Source organism: Protopterus annectens, chromosome 7.part0 (assembly GCF_019279795.1).
Source record: "Protopterus annectens isolate FY-2018-M chromosome 7.part0, PAN1.0, whole genome shotgun sequence".
NCBI lineage: Eukaryota > Metazoa > Chordata > Ceratodontiformes > Protopteridae > Protopterus > Protopterus annectens.
In genome coordinates, this window is record NC_056739.1 from 418,890,514 (window position 1) to 418,907,547 (window position 17,034).

The 17,034-nt window shown below is 44.2% G+C and overlaps 1 protein-coding gene across 1 annotated transcript in view; it reads left to right on the plus strand.

Annotated features, from left to right (window-relative positions):
* Positions 1 to 11,875: 11,875 nt before the first annotated feature.
* The window catches only part of LOC122805971, a 161,102-nt gene continuing 155,943 nt past the window's right edge, over positions 11,876 to 17,034 (plus strand). Inside the window, exon 1 of the mRNA XM_044076210.1 lies at positions 11,876 to 11,961. Within this exon, the coding sequence (XP_043932145.1) occupies positions 11,876 to 11,961 (86 nt within the window). The remainder of the gene's footprint in view (positions 11,962 to 17,034) is intronic.

Sequence of the window (17,034 nt, forward strand, 5' to 3'; positions counted from 1 at the left end):
ACAGGCCTCGTCTAGGGTGGCTGCCACTGGGTCAGTTCTTCGCAGGCACGCCTGGCTGAGGGATCAAAATTTATCTGACCATGTTAAAACAAGGATTTTAGATGCTCCTTTACAATCTGACGTGTTCTTTGGTTCTCCTGTTGAGGCAGTTTTAAAGAAAATGGAAGACAAGGCTAAGTCTATGCAGACTGTTAAAGATTTTTTGCAGGTCCAGCCTCCTAAGTTTAGTAGAAATTGGCCTACTCAGGGGTGGACGTATCCTTCTTATGATTCCCAGTCTAGGGGTAGATCTAGACGTGGTAGGGGCAGAGCTCAGGGCTCTTTCAGGCCTAGCACAGCGAGTTCTCCTGCACAGTCTTCGGGTGAGGGCAGGGGTCAGTCCTTTCGTAAACAGACCCAATGACCTACCTTTTCAGCTGCCAGAGCCTTCTCGTCTGGCAGCACCTTTGGGAGGAAGGTTGGCACTTTTCAAAGAAAATTGGAGTTTAATTACCCAAGACAGATGGGTATTGGATATCATACACCACGGTTACAGGTTTTATTTCCATACCTTGCCTCCTTTCAAAGGCATGCCAGACGTTCCTCCTCAACAAAGAATAGAGGCTCACAAGCAAGTTTCTCTGTTACTCCAAATAGGGGCCATACAGCCGGTCCCTATGCCAGAAGTGGGCCTAGGATTTTATTCTCGCCTGTTCCTAGTACCAAAGAAGGGGAACACGTGGAGACCAATTTTGGATGTATCTATCCTCAACACTTATCTGGACATTCCCAAGTTCAAAATGTTGACGTTACAGCAGCTTTTACCTCTGCTGGGCAAAGATCATTGGATGGTAACTTTGGATCTCAAGGAGGCTTACCTTCATGTTCCTATCAGACTAAGTTGCAGGAAGTATCTGCGTTTTCGAGCTGGGACTTCTCACTATCAGTTCTCTGCATTGCCCTTTGGCTTATCTACTGCGACCAGAGTGTTCACGAAAGTTCTGGCTCCAGTGATAGCTTTCTTCAGGCTAAAAGGAATACAGATCTATCCTTATTTGGACGACTGCCTGATTCTGGCTCAAGGAAAGAAGAGCTTCTTCATCATTTGGAATATGTGATAGCAGTGCTAAGATGCCTGGGGTATTCTGTGAACGAAATAAAGTCCAGTCTAGTACCCTCTCAGGACATGTGCTTTCTGGGTGTGAGACTGAATACAGCATCCCAGATGGCCTTTTAACCCCGGACAAACAAAAGAGTCTTTCCCTTTACTTCCATCAACTATCTCATCAGTCCGGGCTGACTGCAAGGACAGTCCTTCAAGCCTTAGGGTTCATGGCATCTTGTATTCTGGTGCTTCCCAATGCCAAACTGCATATGAGGAAGCTGCAATGGTATCTCAAAAATGTATGGACACAGCACTGCCAGGATCTGGACACTGTCATTCAAATAATACCTTGCATTCAAAAGGAATTTTTGTGGTGGACTCAGGAATGTCACCTAAACAAGGGACTCTCTATGACCCGGCCAGAGGCGAGTCAGATTTTAACGACAGATGCCTCAGACAAAGCTTGGGGAGCTCATCTAAATGGAAAGTGGATACAAGACAAGTGGCCTGCCAGACTACAACATCTACATATCAACCTGAAGGAGATGTTAGCAGTCCAGTTTGCATTAATAGCTTTCAAGGATTTACTTCTTCCAGGGCAGGTGTTGATTCTAACAGACAACACAACTGTCATGTGGTACATCAACAAGCAAGGGGGAACGCATTCTTATCCTCTATGCAGGCAAGCAATGATTTTGTGGGAGACTGCTCTCAGTTTACAGCTCAATCTTCAGGCAAGGTTTCTGCCAGGAGCACAGAACTCCTTAGCAGATGTGTTGAGCAGACAAATTATGGATCCCCACGAGTGGAAATTGGATCCTCATGTATTTCAGAAATTGACAGTGTCATGGGGAACTCCAGACATAGATCTGTTCGCTTCTCCACTAAACCATCAGCTGCCAAAGTTTTGCACAAAAAGGTTTCATCCCACAGCTTGGAGAGTGGATGCTCTTTCTTTCAATTGGAGCAATCTTCATGTGTATGCCTTTCCACCTCTGCCTCTCCTCCCAAAGGTACTTCTAAAGGTCAGACAGGACAAGCCAAGGATGATTTTAATAGCTCCAGATTGGCCTCGACAGCACTGGTACCCATTACTGAGAAGTCTGGTATGGAAGCCTCCATGGCCTTTACCTTCGATTCCACACCTGTTGTCACAGGAGGACAGCCATTTGCTCAATGTCAAGCTTCACTCTCTGCACCTAACAGCCTGGCATATTCTGTTTTGAACCATAGTGGGCCTCCACTTCCTCAGCGAGTTTTGAATGTTATTTTGGAAGCTAGAAGGCCTAGTACAAGGAAAGTGTACGCAGATAAATGGAAGAGATTTTTATTTTGGAGTGCAGCAAAAGATTTTGATGTTTCTGAGCCTAATTTGAGTGTGGCTCTTCAATATCTTACTGAGTTACTGGACAAAGGTTTGTCTTTCTCTTCTATTAAGGTTCATGCTGCAGCAATTTCGCTCACTATGATTGTGACCCACCATTGTTTTCGCATCCTTTGTGCAAGCAATTTCTTAGAGGGGCAAAGAATATAAGACCCCACGAAGAGCTCCTACTCCTGCTTGGGATCTCAATTTTGTGTTGGAGAAACTCACTCTACAACCTTTTGAGCCTGCAGCTACTTCTGAGTTGAAATATTTATCATGGAAGACTGCTTTTTGTTGGCCATTACCTCTGCAAGAAGGGTTTCTGAATTGCAGGCCCTTATGGCGGTTGAGCCTTTCTTGATTTTCCATAAGGATAGGGTATCTTTACGTACTAATCCTTCCTTTATGCCTAAGGTGGTTTCTAGTGTGGCTTTAAACCAAACTATTCATTTGCCTACTTTTATGCAAATCCCAAAATAAAGGGGAAAAGATTTTGCACACTTTAGATGTACACAGGCAGTTGCGATATTATTTGGACAGAACTAAAGGGTTCAGGCAGTCTCAGCAGTTATTTGTTTCTTTTGCTTTGAGTTCTCAGGGCAAGCCTGTGTCAAAACAAACTATTTCTAAGTGGATTGGGTTTTGCATTGCTTTCTGTTATTCCCATCATGGCAAGGAGATTCCAGCTGGGATTAGGCCTCATTCCACTAGAGCTACTGCCACTTGACAGCTTTTTTGAGGGGGTGGCAACCAAGGATATTTTGGAGGCAGCTACTTGGAGTTCAGTGCATACTTTCTCTAGGCATTATCACCTGCCACTTTACTCTAAATCCAGGGCTGGTTTTGCCACTGCTGTTTTGCAGGGCATTTTGGCAGCTCCTGCTTCCTTATAGTTTGGCCATCCTCCCATACCTCTGCTTTGGGATTCTACCCAAGTGTAAGGACTGCAGCAATGTGAGATGAAGAACATAGTACAGTTTTGTACCTACCATAAATGTAGATGTTCGAAGATCCACATTGCTGCAGTCCAATTTACCCATCCCTCCTTCCCCTCTGTAGTTAGAGGTGGTTGTGTGGGTTGAGTTGTAAATATTATGTATATAATGTATATTTTGTACATATAATTAGGGCAAGGGTGCTTGGTTGTTTGTTTTGCTGTCTTTTGGTTTTGACCTTTATTTTTAGGGTCTTCTGACATCTGGGGCAAGAAAAGACTGAGGATATGACGTCGGTCATGTGCATTTGTACCCTGACGTCCTGATGTCAGTCAAATGCGCCTTGACCGACGTCAGCCTTATACTTTGATATTCGGGCCGACCGAGGACAGCGGACTACCCAAGTGTAAGGACTGCAGCAATGTGGATCTTCGAACATCTACATTTATGGTAGGTACAAAACTGTACTTTTTGCATGGGACAAACCCCCCATGTGCCTCCAACACACCTGCAACTATAAATATACGAATTCTGAACTCACACAACAGTAGGGTAAGGGACTAAATACCTTACTGTGCTGTCTCCTGATCTCACAAAACCACCCTACACACCTTCACCATCTAAGTGAATGACATGCAAATATCAATTGCTATTCAGTTATATACACAGCACCAACAGAAAAAAAAAACTTTTGAAACTCCATGTCAATGTAATTTGCATCAAACAAACATTTATTCCCTATATATGGCATGCACATACTAGCTAAGTGTGCTATCATATTCAAGTACAGAGAAAGGAGAGTAGCGCAAAAGCACAGATTTGAATTTGTGCGTTTATTGACATTACATAACAATACACACTTTGAGCAAATTCACAAGCAGTAGTCATAAGGTCAGATTATATTTTAAGCAGCCATCTCTGTTTGCAAAAGCAGCAAAATATTAAGTGGAAAATGAGAAACTATATATTGGTGCAACAGGTGAGAATACGTTTGCTCATCAAAACTGTAGACAAGCCCTGAGATTTAATTAACTCCGTATAGGCTTCGCACAAAGCTTACACGGAGTTTACATGTGCACGTGGTGATGCAAGGTGAGAAGCAACACTCATTGTAAATTCATGCCATGCACCACATTTAAATGTAAATGTCCTCGGTTTTGTGGCTGGCAACAGTGTCACTGGCCAGGAAACTGTGTAAACTAACATACATAGCAATAACTGTTGATTATTAAGGTTTTCTTATCAAAGGAGGTGCAACCTCAGAGATTTTTTAGTACATGGAACCTACAAGAAGCCCCTTGGATGCAGAACAGGGGAAATAGGATTGATAGGTGCCAAGCCTTGCGGAAGCTGTTCCATCTGCAAATATATAGTGGAAACTTTTAATACAATTAAAGGAAAAAGATTTCAAGTGCAGGGTTTTTTTCACATGCAGAAGTATAGGTATAATTTATAAAATGCCCTTGTGGAAGTCATTACACTGGGAAAAGTAAGAGAAGCTTAGCAGAAAGGATCAAGGAACACATAAGGGATGTTAAAAACAGCAAAAGAATTAGCCCAGTAGCAGAACATTTAAATAGGGTGCATCAAGGAAACCTTAATGGTTTACAAGTAACAGTTTTAGAGCAAATTAAATCAAATGTTTTGAGTGAAGACAGTATCGAGCATTTTTTAAGAAAGAAAGAATTGATTTTTATATTAAATATAATAAACGCCAACCAAAGGGTATGAATAAGGAGAGTAATTGGAAAAGTTTTTTATAGAGTATATTTTTTATACAAAAAGTTCTTTTAGCTTTTTTACTTAATTGGTTGATTGTATTATTGTATAATTGTTTTACCAATTTGATGATTGTTTAAACTGTTTGTGTAAAAGGAGTTCATTTCAGTGGTGATGTTACTCTGTAAAGGCTACTTGCTAGCCGAGGCGCTAAGAGAATAGATTCAGTGTGTAAATAAAAGGATGTGAGAGTGTTCAATCTCGCCATTTGTTCTTACACCTGGGTTCGGAGCCGATCCTCGGCTCCGTGTCGGCCGCTTGGCAAAGCTCTGCATCGAGAAGAAGCTCGAGACCAACCTATCTCCCACAATTCCCCACTGCCTTTACCTCAGATCTAGTTTGCCGCTGCAACGTTCGCATCATTTTTGATGAGCTCGGACCACCTGACAGCTAAGATTACTTTTATCTAACATTTTTAGATACATTTTTCTTCTAGTTTACCTTTAAGTTTTGTGTGTGTGTAATGAGTCGAGGGCTTAAGTTTTGTGTGTGTGTAATGAGTCGAGGGCTTTCTTCGAGTACGTATATATCTTTATATATATATATATATATATATATATATATATATATATATATATATATATAAAATAAGTTAGTTCCCTCGGGGCCTACCCCACCCTCTAAACTTTTAAGACTTATAGAACTTTTATAACTTACAAAACTTCTACTGGATTTGACAAATTACTGGATTTGACTAATTTACTGGCTTTGACTTTATTGTTGGTACTGTCTGTTCAAGACTGTGTGTTATTGATTTTGACTTACTGTTATTATGTCTGAAAAAGCTAAGTCAGGCTTCAAACGGTGCCAATGTGGACAGAAAATGTCTGTCACAGACAACCATAGTTCTTGCGTCTACTGTCTTGGCCCTCTCCATCTGCAAGAAGACTGCTCCATTTGTCATTCTTTCAGTGGAAGGGTCATGACAGATAGGCACAGGAAACTCATGGATAGAGGCCTTTTGAAGCCTGCTTTCCAAGAGGCTTTGGATGCATTGGACCAGACATCTAAATCCTCGAAGGAATCGAAGACGTCGGAGCCCATGTCATCGGCTCCGAGCTCTTCATTTAAAGTTCGCTCACCGGTTCCACAGACCTCGGGGCCGAGTATCCAACTTTTGTCTGTTACTGAGCCTCGAGTCTTGGAACCGGTGACGGAGCTCCCACCTCCTGTGCTCTTGAGGTCGGCTCCGTCTTCGATTCCTTCGATGCGTTCTTCTAGGCCCCTCTCCGACACCGATGTAGACCGCGTGGTGCAGAAATTAATGGAGAATACGGCCTTGTCCAAACTCATCTCAGTCTCTTCCCAGTTGGTGTCGAGACTCGAAGGCCTTCCCTTATCTCCATCTGTTCCTCCTCTGAGACCTATTCAGTCCTCGGAGCCGGGAGAGGCTGATCTGATGATTGTGGAGCCCTCGGTGCCGGAACTGTTTTTTTCTCGGTCGGCACCGTTCACCTCGACTCCGACGGACCCTTTACCGGAGTCTCGGAGCCGACGATCCATCCTTGGTTCAGGGACCGAGAGTCGGACTGATGTTTTGGTTCCGACTCTCCCTCTCGGTGCCTCAGCTCGGATCGACTCGGCTCCGTCCTTGGGGTCGATGCCCTCGGTCCCCGTCTCGGGGATCCCTCCGCTTTCTTCGGAACCGAGGGATTCCTCGACTTGGGACCTGGGGGCCTTTGAACTCATGAGGAAGGTGTTGTTGACTCAGACAACCACTTCTGCAGAAACAGCTTCTCCTTCCCATAAGGGTCCGTTATCCTCCTCTGCGCCCACGGCTACGTCAAAGCGTCGAGCACCGGTGTCTCAGCCGCCCCCAGAGGGAGCCCCCTCTTCCTTGGAGGCTTCATCGGATGTCCCCCCCAAGGAAGTTCCGAGGAAAAGGTTGTGTAAGAGGAGACACTTGGATTCTCCACAAGAATCCTTGACATCGGACACGGACTTAGATGAGTCAGAAGGGTCCCTGAAATCACCTTCAGAGGATGTCTCCTTTTCTGACATCCTGGAGATCCTAAAACAGAGAGGTGATTGGCAAGCCCTACCCCCTTCTGAGGATGAGTCAGTCTTGCTGAAGGCATTCGGTGCTCGCCCTTCTTCCTCCTGGGTCACTCCGCCCTTCGATGAGTTGATGGAACTGATTGCTTGAAGGGCGTGGGAGACACCTGACACAGTGGAGCCAGTCCCTAGAAAGCCTAATAAATATATTACTGCCCCTCAAGAGAAGACTTATCTCACAAAAGGAGTTCCAGTGGACGCTATGGTGGTGGCAGCGGCCACTAAAAAGGAGATGTCTGAATCTTCCTCATCTGTCCATCCGCCTAACAGAGATTCTAGGACTATGGACAGGTACGGGAAGTGCATTTTTAGTTCAGCGGCTTTTTCCATGCGATCGCTGAACTATTTGACCCATTTCACACGGTTACAGAGGGATCTAATCAAAGAGTTGGGAGATACCCTCCAGGGTACTACAGATGCTGCTGTCTCAGAGAAAGTTACAGCACAACTCAATACCCTTACTTCTATTGTGAACTCATCCATAAGGCTCATTTCATATGCAGCCAAAGGATCGAGTAGGGCTGCGGCTTCAGCGATTGCTCTTCGTAGACAATCCTGGATGCGCTTATGTTCCTTTGCGGTAGCCTTCAAGTCTTCCTTTACTAACGCCCCTTTTGACGGTGCCACTCTCTTTGGCCCTAAAGTAAAGGAGACCCTTACCCAGTGTGAGCAAGAGGGAAAGACTCTGTCTGCTGTCGGAGTCCGTTTTTCCACCCCATCCAGACCGTACCCCAAAGGGCAACGTGGTGGAAAAATGTGGTTTTGAAAACCCCAAGGCTCTTTCCCAGGCACACAGGGTGATGCCCCCTCTAGAGGCAGAGGAGGGGGCAGAGGTGGAAGACGTCACCCTGGCGGCAGAGGGGTCCATAAAACCAAGGTGACAGGGATACACTCCCCAGGAAACCTTTCCAGCACTCCTGAGAGGAGGCCCGACTGTCCTGCTCTGGAGGCAGTCGGGGGTCGCTTAGCTTTATACCCTCAGGCCTGGCAAAGTATAACATCAGACAATTGGGTCAAAAGCATTGTTAACAGAGGTTACAAAATTCCGTTCCTATTACACCCATTTCCACAGAAAAGACTCCCAGATGTACCGCCCCATCTGCGAGACCCTGCAGCTATAGAAATTTCAAAGCTGCTAGAAAAAAAGAGTCCTCCAACCAGTCCCAGCGGACCAAAGAGGATTCGGAACTTACTCAAGGTTCTTTTTAGTTCCAAAAAAGACAGGGGACTGGAGGCCAATTCTGGACCTAAGCAAACTCAATACCATCGTCAAGAAAGAAAAGTTCCGGATGGTCACGCTTCAATTGATCCTTCCATTCTTACAGAAGGACAACTGGATGTGCTCAATAGATCTAAAGGACACGTAGTACCACATCAAAATGGCCAGGGCGTCCAGGGATCACTTGCGCTTCCGGCTGGGAGCCAGTCACTTTCAGTTTCGAGCCCTGCCCTTTGGTCTGACCTCAGCCCCCATGGTTTTCACCAAATGTATGGCAGTGGTAGCGTCTCACTTGAGACGCCTAGGATTCCAGGTGTTTCCGTATCTGGACGACTGGCTCCTTACTGCCACCACCGAGCGTCGACTGATTCAGGCCAGGGATTACACACTAGAACTCTGTGTTCATCTCGTAAATTTCGAAAAGTCTGTACTACAGCCATCACAGCATATCTCATTCATAGGAGCAGAATTGCTTAATTCTAAGGCTTCCTCCAGAAAGAATAGCCTCTCTACAACATCATATATCTCTTCTCCTGTTGACCAAAAAATCCCCAGCAAAACTGGTTATGAAAGTTTTGGGTCTCATGGCGGCTTCCCTCATTGCAATACCCTTGGGAAGGCTGCACATGAGAGTTCTTCAATGGCTGCTATTTGCACAATGGTCGTTCCAACAATTACCCCTGACACACGAAATTCACATCACGAACATCTGCAAGTCGCACCTGTCTTGGTGGCTTCAGACTTGCAATCTCTCCGGCGGCCGACCATTTGTGCTACCCACACCGACAGCTACGGTGACCACGGACGCTTCCCTGATAGGGTGGGGGGGGGGCATTTTTCAGGGACACACAGTCCAAGGTGAATGGACCAAATTGGAGTACAATCTGCACATCAATGTTCTAGAGCTGAGGGCAGTGTTTCTAGCGTTGCAACACTTTTCTCCCCTTCTACCTCTAGGGACCATTGCAGTTCAGTCGGACAACATGTCCGTAGTCTGGTACATAAACAAACAAGGGGGAACCAAGTCTTATCAATTATGCAGAGAGGCCATGAAAATTTGGCAATGGGCAGAGTCCACGGGTCGCTTTCTGATAGCAACGCATATCCCGGGGTTATCCAACGTCATAGCGGACAGGTTGAGCAGAGCCATCCTGTTACCTCACGAGTGGTCCCTCAAACGAACAATTGCGGACAAGATTTTTTGCAAGTGGGGCCAGCCTTGCTGCGATCTGTTTGCGTCTCCAATGAACGCCAAATGCAGAAGCTACTTTGCCCTATTACCCCCTCCAGGGGAAGTCCCCAGGGACGCTCTGATTCATGATTGGCCCCCGGGCCTCCTGTACGCCTTCCCTCCTATTCCTCTGATTGCAAAATTTCTACAGAAAGCCAACAACCTGGAGACGACAATAATCCTCATTGCCCCGTTCTGGCCTCGTCAAATTTGGTTTCCCTTTCTTCAAGCACACCAAATTCGGGAATCCTGGACCCGGAGCCGGACCTACTGACCCACTCGTCAGGAGCTCCCCACCCATCACTTCTCTCCCTCAGACTAGCAGCTTGGCTGCTCCGCTTCCCTTCTTAGCCAGGTCTGATCTTCTTTCCCCTGCGGTTCAAGATATTCTAGTGGCTTCTCATAAGGCTTCCACAACAAAAATTTACTCTAGTAAGTGGAAGCGTTTTGTACACTGGGCAACTATACAACATTTGGATCCCGTAATAGCCCCACTGAACAGAGTCTTGGAGTTTCTATCCGTACTATTTCACCAAGGAGCTTCTCCTTCCACTTTGAGAGTTCAATTGGCTGCCATTTCAAACTTTCATGTGGGAGAAAATAGGGCGCCTATTATGGCTCATAGACTTTGTAAGGCTTTTCTAAAAGGGTCTTTCCATATCAGGCCACCAGTCAGAATTCCTACACCACCATGGAATTTGAACCTTCTATTATCACAGCTAATGCTTCCACCCTTTGAACCAGCCTCTTCCTGTTCTTTGAAGTTTTTTTCATGGAAAACCCTCTTTCTGGTAGCTATCACATCAGCCAGGCAGGTATCGGAACTTCAAGCTCTTTCCATTAAACACCCATATTTGATCTTTCACCCTGATAGGGTATCTCTTCGCACTAATCCCTCCTTTCTTCCCAAAGTTTGCTTCATCAATAACATTAATCAGTCCATTGAGCTCCCCATATTTTTCAAGAACCATTCCAATAAGTTGGAATATATGTTACACAAGTTGGATGTTCATAGACAACTCAGATTTTACTTGGATAGAACAAAGGATCACAGAAAAACAGATCAGCTCTTTATAGCTTTTGCGGACAGCAGAAAGGGCATGGCAGTTACAAAACAAACCCTTTCCAAATGGCTGATTGTATTATTTTTGTTTATACTGCTTCTGAGCAGAGTTTACCTATCAAGCCCAAAGGACATTCTACTAGATCAATATCTACATCCCTGGCTCATGCAGCCCGCCTACCATTAGACACTATTTGCGTGGCAGACACTTGGTCTAAACCACATACATTCATTACTCATTACAAAGTAGATAGGGTTTCCAGGGACAGGGCAACCTTTGGTTCCACTGTGCTCAGGAACGTTCTTCCGTGAGTTTCTCAGGATCACGGAGCTAGGGACGCTACCCAGGTGTAAGAACAAATGGCGAGATTGAACACTCTCACATATAGAAGTTATGTCCTTACCATAACGTTCCATGTGGAGTGTTCATCTCGCCTTTGTTCTTACATTCCCACCCTCCCACCCTCAGGAAGAATGTCCAGTTTAGGTGTCTGGTTTGGTTCTCCCGCTTCTGTTCCTCTCAGTTGTTACAGCTGTTTTTCAGCTATGCTTTAGCATGTGTGTTGTATGTTCACTCTCATTAGGTTCTGGTTTGTTTGCAAACTAGATCGAGGTAAAGGCAGAGGGGAATTGTGGGAGATAGGTTGGTCTCGAGCTTCTTCTCGATGCAGAGCTTTGCCAAGCAGCCGACACAGAGCCGAGGATCGGCTCCGAACCCAGGTGTAAGAACAAAGGCAAGATGAACACTCCACATGGAACGTTATGGTAAGGACATAACTTCTATTTTTGGTTTTATGGTGCATTGGTTCCTGTCTTTCATGGTGGATTATACATAGCAATCCTGTTTAATTCAGAGCAAGGAAAGTCCGTGGATTTGCATGGAATGCCACAATGATCACCTGTGCTTAACAAATAATAGTTGTCATAGCTCACAATCTCTTAGTGCAAGACATCTGGGCAAAGCCCAACATAATGGGGGGACAATGACCCAGAAATAGGGATAGATATGACATATGTGCTCTTTAGAAATTTGCTAGAATAACAGGGGTTTGGGTTAAGATACATTTTCTGAAGGATTTGAAGTCTGAAACTCAAATGTATGTAATTATTGAGTTACATCAGTTCTGAGATCATCCTAGTGATATGGTAGAAAGCCACAACTTTGATAAGGAAAGCACTAAAAGATATAATAAGGTAAACTCTGGACATTTCTGTGAAAATCTGGAGAGGTGAGAGATATGATAGTTATGTACATGGTCCAATCACAGTACAGGACAGTGTATACAGTGCAGAGTATTGTGAAATCCCATTCTTGACATTCTGCACTGAAGTTGTGTAAATGATCTGTAATGGTACATGGACTGCCATGTAAAATAAACACTCAAGGGTAGTGTGTGTATTGCATAGGGGCACACACATGAATTGTAGGAAAGAACACAGGGAAAGAGGATGATTGAAAGAACCTTATGTACAGCAGATGAGGGCATGTCAACACCAATCACATATCAATATGGTACAGTACTGACTGCACAGTGAAAATGTCTATTATGTGACTGTCACACAAGGTGAAATAACAATGAGGGAGATGTCTATGTGAGATAAGCATCCTTACATAAACAGTGCAGATGACATATATCAGGGATGTTACATACAATTGGAGTAGGCTACATATATGAAGTTGTGCAAACTGATTTGCCTGAATATGGGTGTAATCTCAGCAGAGGTCTCCAGCAAGTAGGACACAGGTAAAGGCTGATGGACAACATTAAAAGAAGCAAGGATAATCATGGACAATATCAGAATAATTCCACCAGTAATCCCATGTCTCTGACATAACATGTGATTTAGAGTAATCTGAGATGATGCTACACAAACACACTTGTACAACTATTATGACATGTTTGCACTCTATGAGAGGAAATCACACACACACACTGTCCTGGCACCGTAACATTTGCTGAAGGTATTAGGGGGACAATACTATACCTGTATGCGACATTATGATGAATACAGGCACACACACACACACATACATATATATATATATGTAGGGCACAATCCACACCACCACAAATGTTACCCATGCCGTTAATGTTGTAAAACCGCTATGTATGTACTGTGTGCATCAGCAGAACAGATAGCACACAATCATCTGGTGTAACAGCTTGACGGGGCTTCCTTACCACCAGACAGTAATGTTTATGCCACAAAAGGAATACCTAGGTATGGCCAATAAGATGTGTGACAGCTCACTGTGACAGTTACACATCACTGTAAGATGTGTAGGAAGGTACAGTGTCTGGTTAGGGGAATATGGCAATGGCAATGTCCCACATGCTGGTGTAAGAGGCTCTCTGCAATGTCAAGCAAGTGCACACACACACACACACACACACACACACACACACACACACACACCAGTTGACTGCAGTGAGAACAGAACCCCTACCTATCTACGTACACAGACTACAGAATTCAGTACTTTATGCAAGTGGCACGGCACACGTCTGACTTTAAGACCACAGGTCAACTTATAGTGTATGACATCAGCAGGGAACATTGGAAAGTAGATGTTGGGAGGCTTGTATGAAATGGATGTATAGGCATGTGCAAGTATCAAAATACTGTCAATCCATGGCATTGGAGCAGTAACTGTAGGATACACACTTCTGCTCTTCCAGCTAGACACACACACAGTTGACTGCAGTGAGAACAGAACCCCTACATATCTAAGTACACAGACTACAGAACTCAGTACTTTATGCAAGCACCATGGCACAAGTCAGATTTTTACAAGGCTGCAGAAGAACTTGTAGTGCATGACATCAGCACTGGATGTAAGTGAGAAGATGATGGAAGGCCTGTATAGGTTCATAGGTTCCTAGCAGGTTACTAGGTTAACGGCCCTAGGGCCTTTATAAGCCTAGCCATATAAAAACCCAAATACCCTTATTGAGCATAGTTAGATGTCCATTGTTAGAGTGATTTTGTGATCAGCACTAACTGGCCCTGTCCATGAGGGACATAGGTGCTACCCTGGGGTGAATTTATAATCACCCATCCAGTTGTCAAATTTGTGCTTCAATAAGGTCATTGAGGAACACTGCTTCACATGTAGTGGGAGCCTAATATAGAGGAGCGTCAATTGCTGGGAGATATATCTGTCTTTCCAACATGTTCTGTTTATGTCACATGCTAGGTTGAGATCCCTGGAGCAAGTTATTCTTGTCCCAGTTGATATGTAGATGTCCAGCATTTACATTAGGGCAGGGTCCCAGGCTGCCCTGTAGGCCAGGCACAGGTCACCTCTCAGCAGCCTGTATGATACTGAGTACAGTGACAGGGTTTCAGTCTTTCCATATATGTCATATCATGTTATGGAGGCCATGGATTCTATTGGTCAGAAACCTCTGTAGTCTCTCCATTTGCTGCTGATGTCTGTTGATATACACAGCGAAGGGAGCATTGTATTCAATGGGTGGTCTGATAAGGGTTGAGTACAGCAGAGATGTGACCTCCCTGTTCTTGGGTGGGATACCCTTAGTTACGAGGTGGACAATGTAGAATGTGTATTACACCACTATGGACAGATAGTGATTGAAGTTTAGATTGCTATCAACCTGTGTTCTCAAGTGTCACACTGCAGACTTAGAGCTTAGAGGGGTGCTATGTATAACATAATTAGCAGGGCTACTTTTTTGCCAAAGGGAACAATGAGGCATTTTCTTGCATTAAATTTTCAGTCCTTGAATTTGGCACCAGCCATTTGTCTGTGTTGTCTGTGTGTGGCTCTTCTGTAATCTGTTAACATTGTTGGGGGACTCTGCATGACTGAACCCAGTTTACTGTCATCTGCAAACTTGGTAAGCCCCAAGCCATCTATCTTCACCTGGACTTCAGAGAAATAGTTTCTAAACAGCTGAAGGCCCAGCACTGATCCTTGTGGTACTCCTCGGGAAAGTGGTCTACTAGAAGAGGTAGTCTCCTCAACTTTGTCAGCGTGGGTTCTGTCAGTGAGCCAGTTGGCTACCCATCTAGTAATGTATGGGTTAATACCCAGATGGGAGAGTTTTTCTACCTGAATGGGGAATTTTGTCAAAGGACTTGGCTAAATCAAGGTAGGTGGTATGTCCTGTTTTCCCTCATCCAGGACTATGGGGACATTATCAAAGAAGTCCACTATGTTTTATAAGCAAGATCTACTCTTGAAAAAAAAAAACAATATGGGTCAGGTCAAGAGTGCTGAAGGTCACCTATGTCCCTGTGGATAACGTCCATGATGAATCTTTCCATAGCCTTGCAGATAAGACCAGTTAGGCTTATGGGCCAATAGTTCCTAGGTTCAATTGATGGATGTGTAGGCATGTTCAACTGTGAAGATAGTTTTGGTTATGTTGCCAGATTTGACATGCATTGCATATCAGAAAACATTTGATATTAATGTATATAGTGTAGTTGATATATTTGTGAAAAAATACCGGAGACACCAGGGTTGCAATGTATGGGGGGAGGCAACACATGGCTACATTGTAAATATGTGACATATTGTTCAATTTCTTAAGTTTCTACATGTAGTTTCATGGCATAAACAGTAAAATGGACAGTAAGTAGTACAAATCATGCTAAATTTGCCTTGGCATAGGACACCCATGAGCAGCAGGTTTGCTGGACAGTTGGCAAAGTGATTGAGCATTCAAGATACACATTTCCATTAATTTTCCCTGTTTGGCATAGTTAAGCAGTGAGCAAATGCGAGCCACATTTCTAAACTTCTGAGATTTAGTACTGAGTGTATGAAACACACCTGCTGCTTAGCTGACTTTGTGCCAGAAGGTGCAGATGCACTGATGCATTCCTTTTTTAGTCAAGATGATACTGGGTTTGAATCCAGGTGAATCTGATACTTTTAAATTAGTAGTGATAATGCAATGACATTATTCTGTATAGTACATTCAGCATGTATTACTGTATGTTGGCATAGTGCAGAGGGGTTAAGCAGCATTGCATGGTGGTAACTGCAGCATTACAGAGCTGCTCACCATCGCTTGGCATTGGTGTGTGATACCAAACTCCTCTCAAACACAGAGGCCAGAAAATGAAGCGATCCATTGCTTTTTCTGCTACTTATGAGTGTTGTGTGTGATTCTTTTTTTTGATCAGATTATATGTGTTAAAATGGAGTATATAGGAAAGTGGTGAAATAGGGAGCAAGCAGGGGAAAGATTAAAGGGAAAGCAATACAGGAATGTGCAGGAAGGTGGTAGGTAAGAACCATAGCTATTCATTTCTTCAACAATAAAAACTGATATGTGCAGAATATTAGCTGAATTTTGACTGTCACCTCCAAAGATAGGGGTGACAACACCGTAAACATGTTGCATAGCCAATTGGATCAAATCAAGAGTTTCAAGAAGAATTATGTGTGAAATGGAGAGCTATTTATGGGATGATATTTTTTGTGAGACAGGTGCCCATTTTTCTTTTTTTAATTCAGTAAGAGAGGAATGCTGGGTAAGACATGTTGGCATTTCTGGGTCAGGTAAGTTGGGTAGGTGAGGAAGCAAATGCAAACAAACAAGACAAGAGACAGGGATGGTAAGGGACACCATGATTGGGAAGGCAGGGGAGACCACAGGCTCATGCCTGTCAAACATGGATACAGAGAGAATTGAGTTTTCATTCACTGGACTCTCATCACTGTCCCCTTACTCCACTGATAGATAAAGTGCTTTATGTCTTCACCTCCTATGGACCATGAGGGAGAGCAGCCTCTCCATCTGGCATAGGTGTACACCAGAGGCATGGTGCACAATCCCTATACACCAACCTTAGCATCTCCTGATGGGTAATGAAATCACCACCTCTGCCACTGCTCCCAGAGGGTAACACTGCACCAGCCACCAGGACAGTGCCACCTAAGGGTGCAGGTAATGCAGGGTCAGCACAGGCAGTGTTGCCTGGTTGGCTGCCAGACATGCTAGGCACTGCAGTGGGAGCCAGTGGATTGGGGGCAGGCTAATCCATGGGGACTGGCTTACCTCGCTATGCTGTGTAGCATTTAGTGATGTGGTACAGATGGATAGCATGAAGACATTTTGATGACACATAATATAAATTAAAAAAGAGAGATAAGGGATGGGGTGAAAGAAAAAGAGATAAAATCAGTACCATCATATGTGACTTATGATGCATTAACAGTAGTATACAATTATTTTATCTGTATTACATTTAAGGATACATCCTAACAAATATGCACTGTAACTACAGATAGTTGAAAGTAATCTTTGAAATGTGCATATATT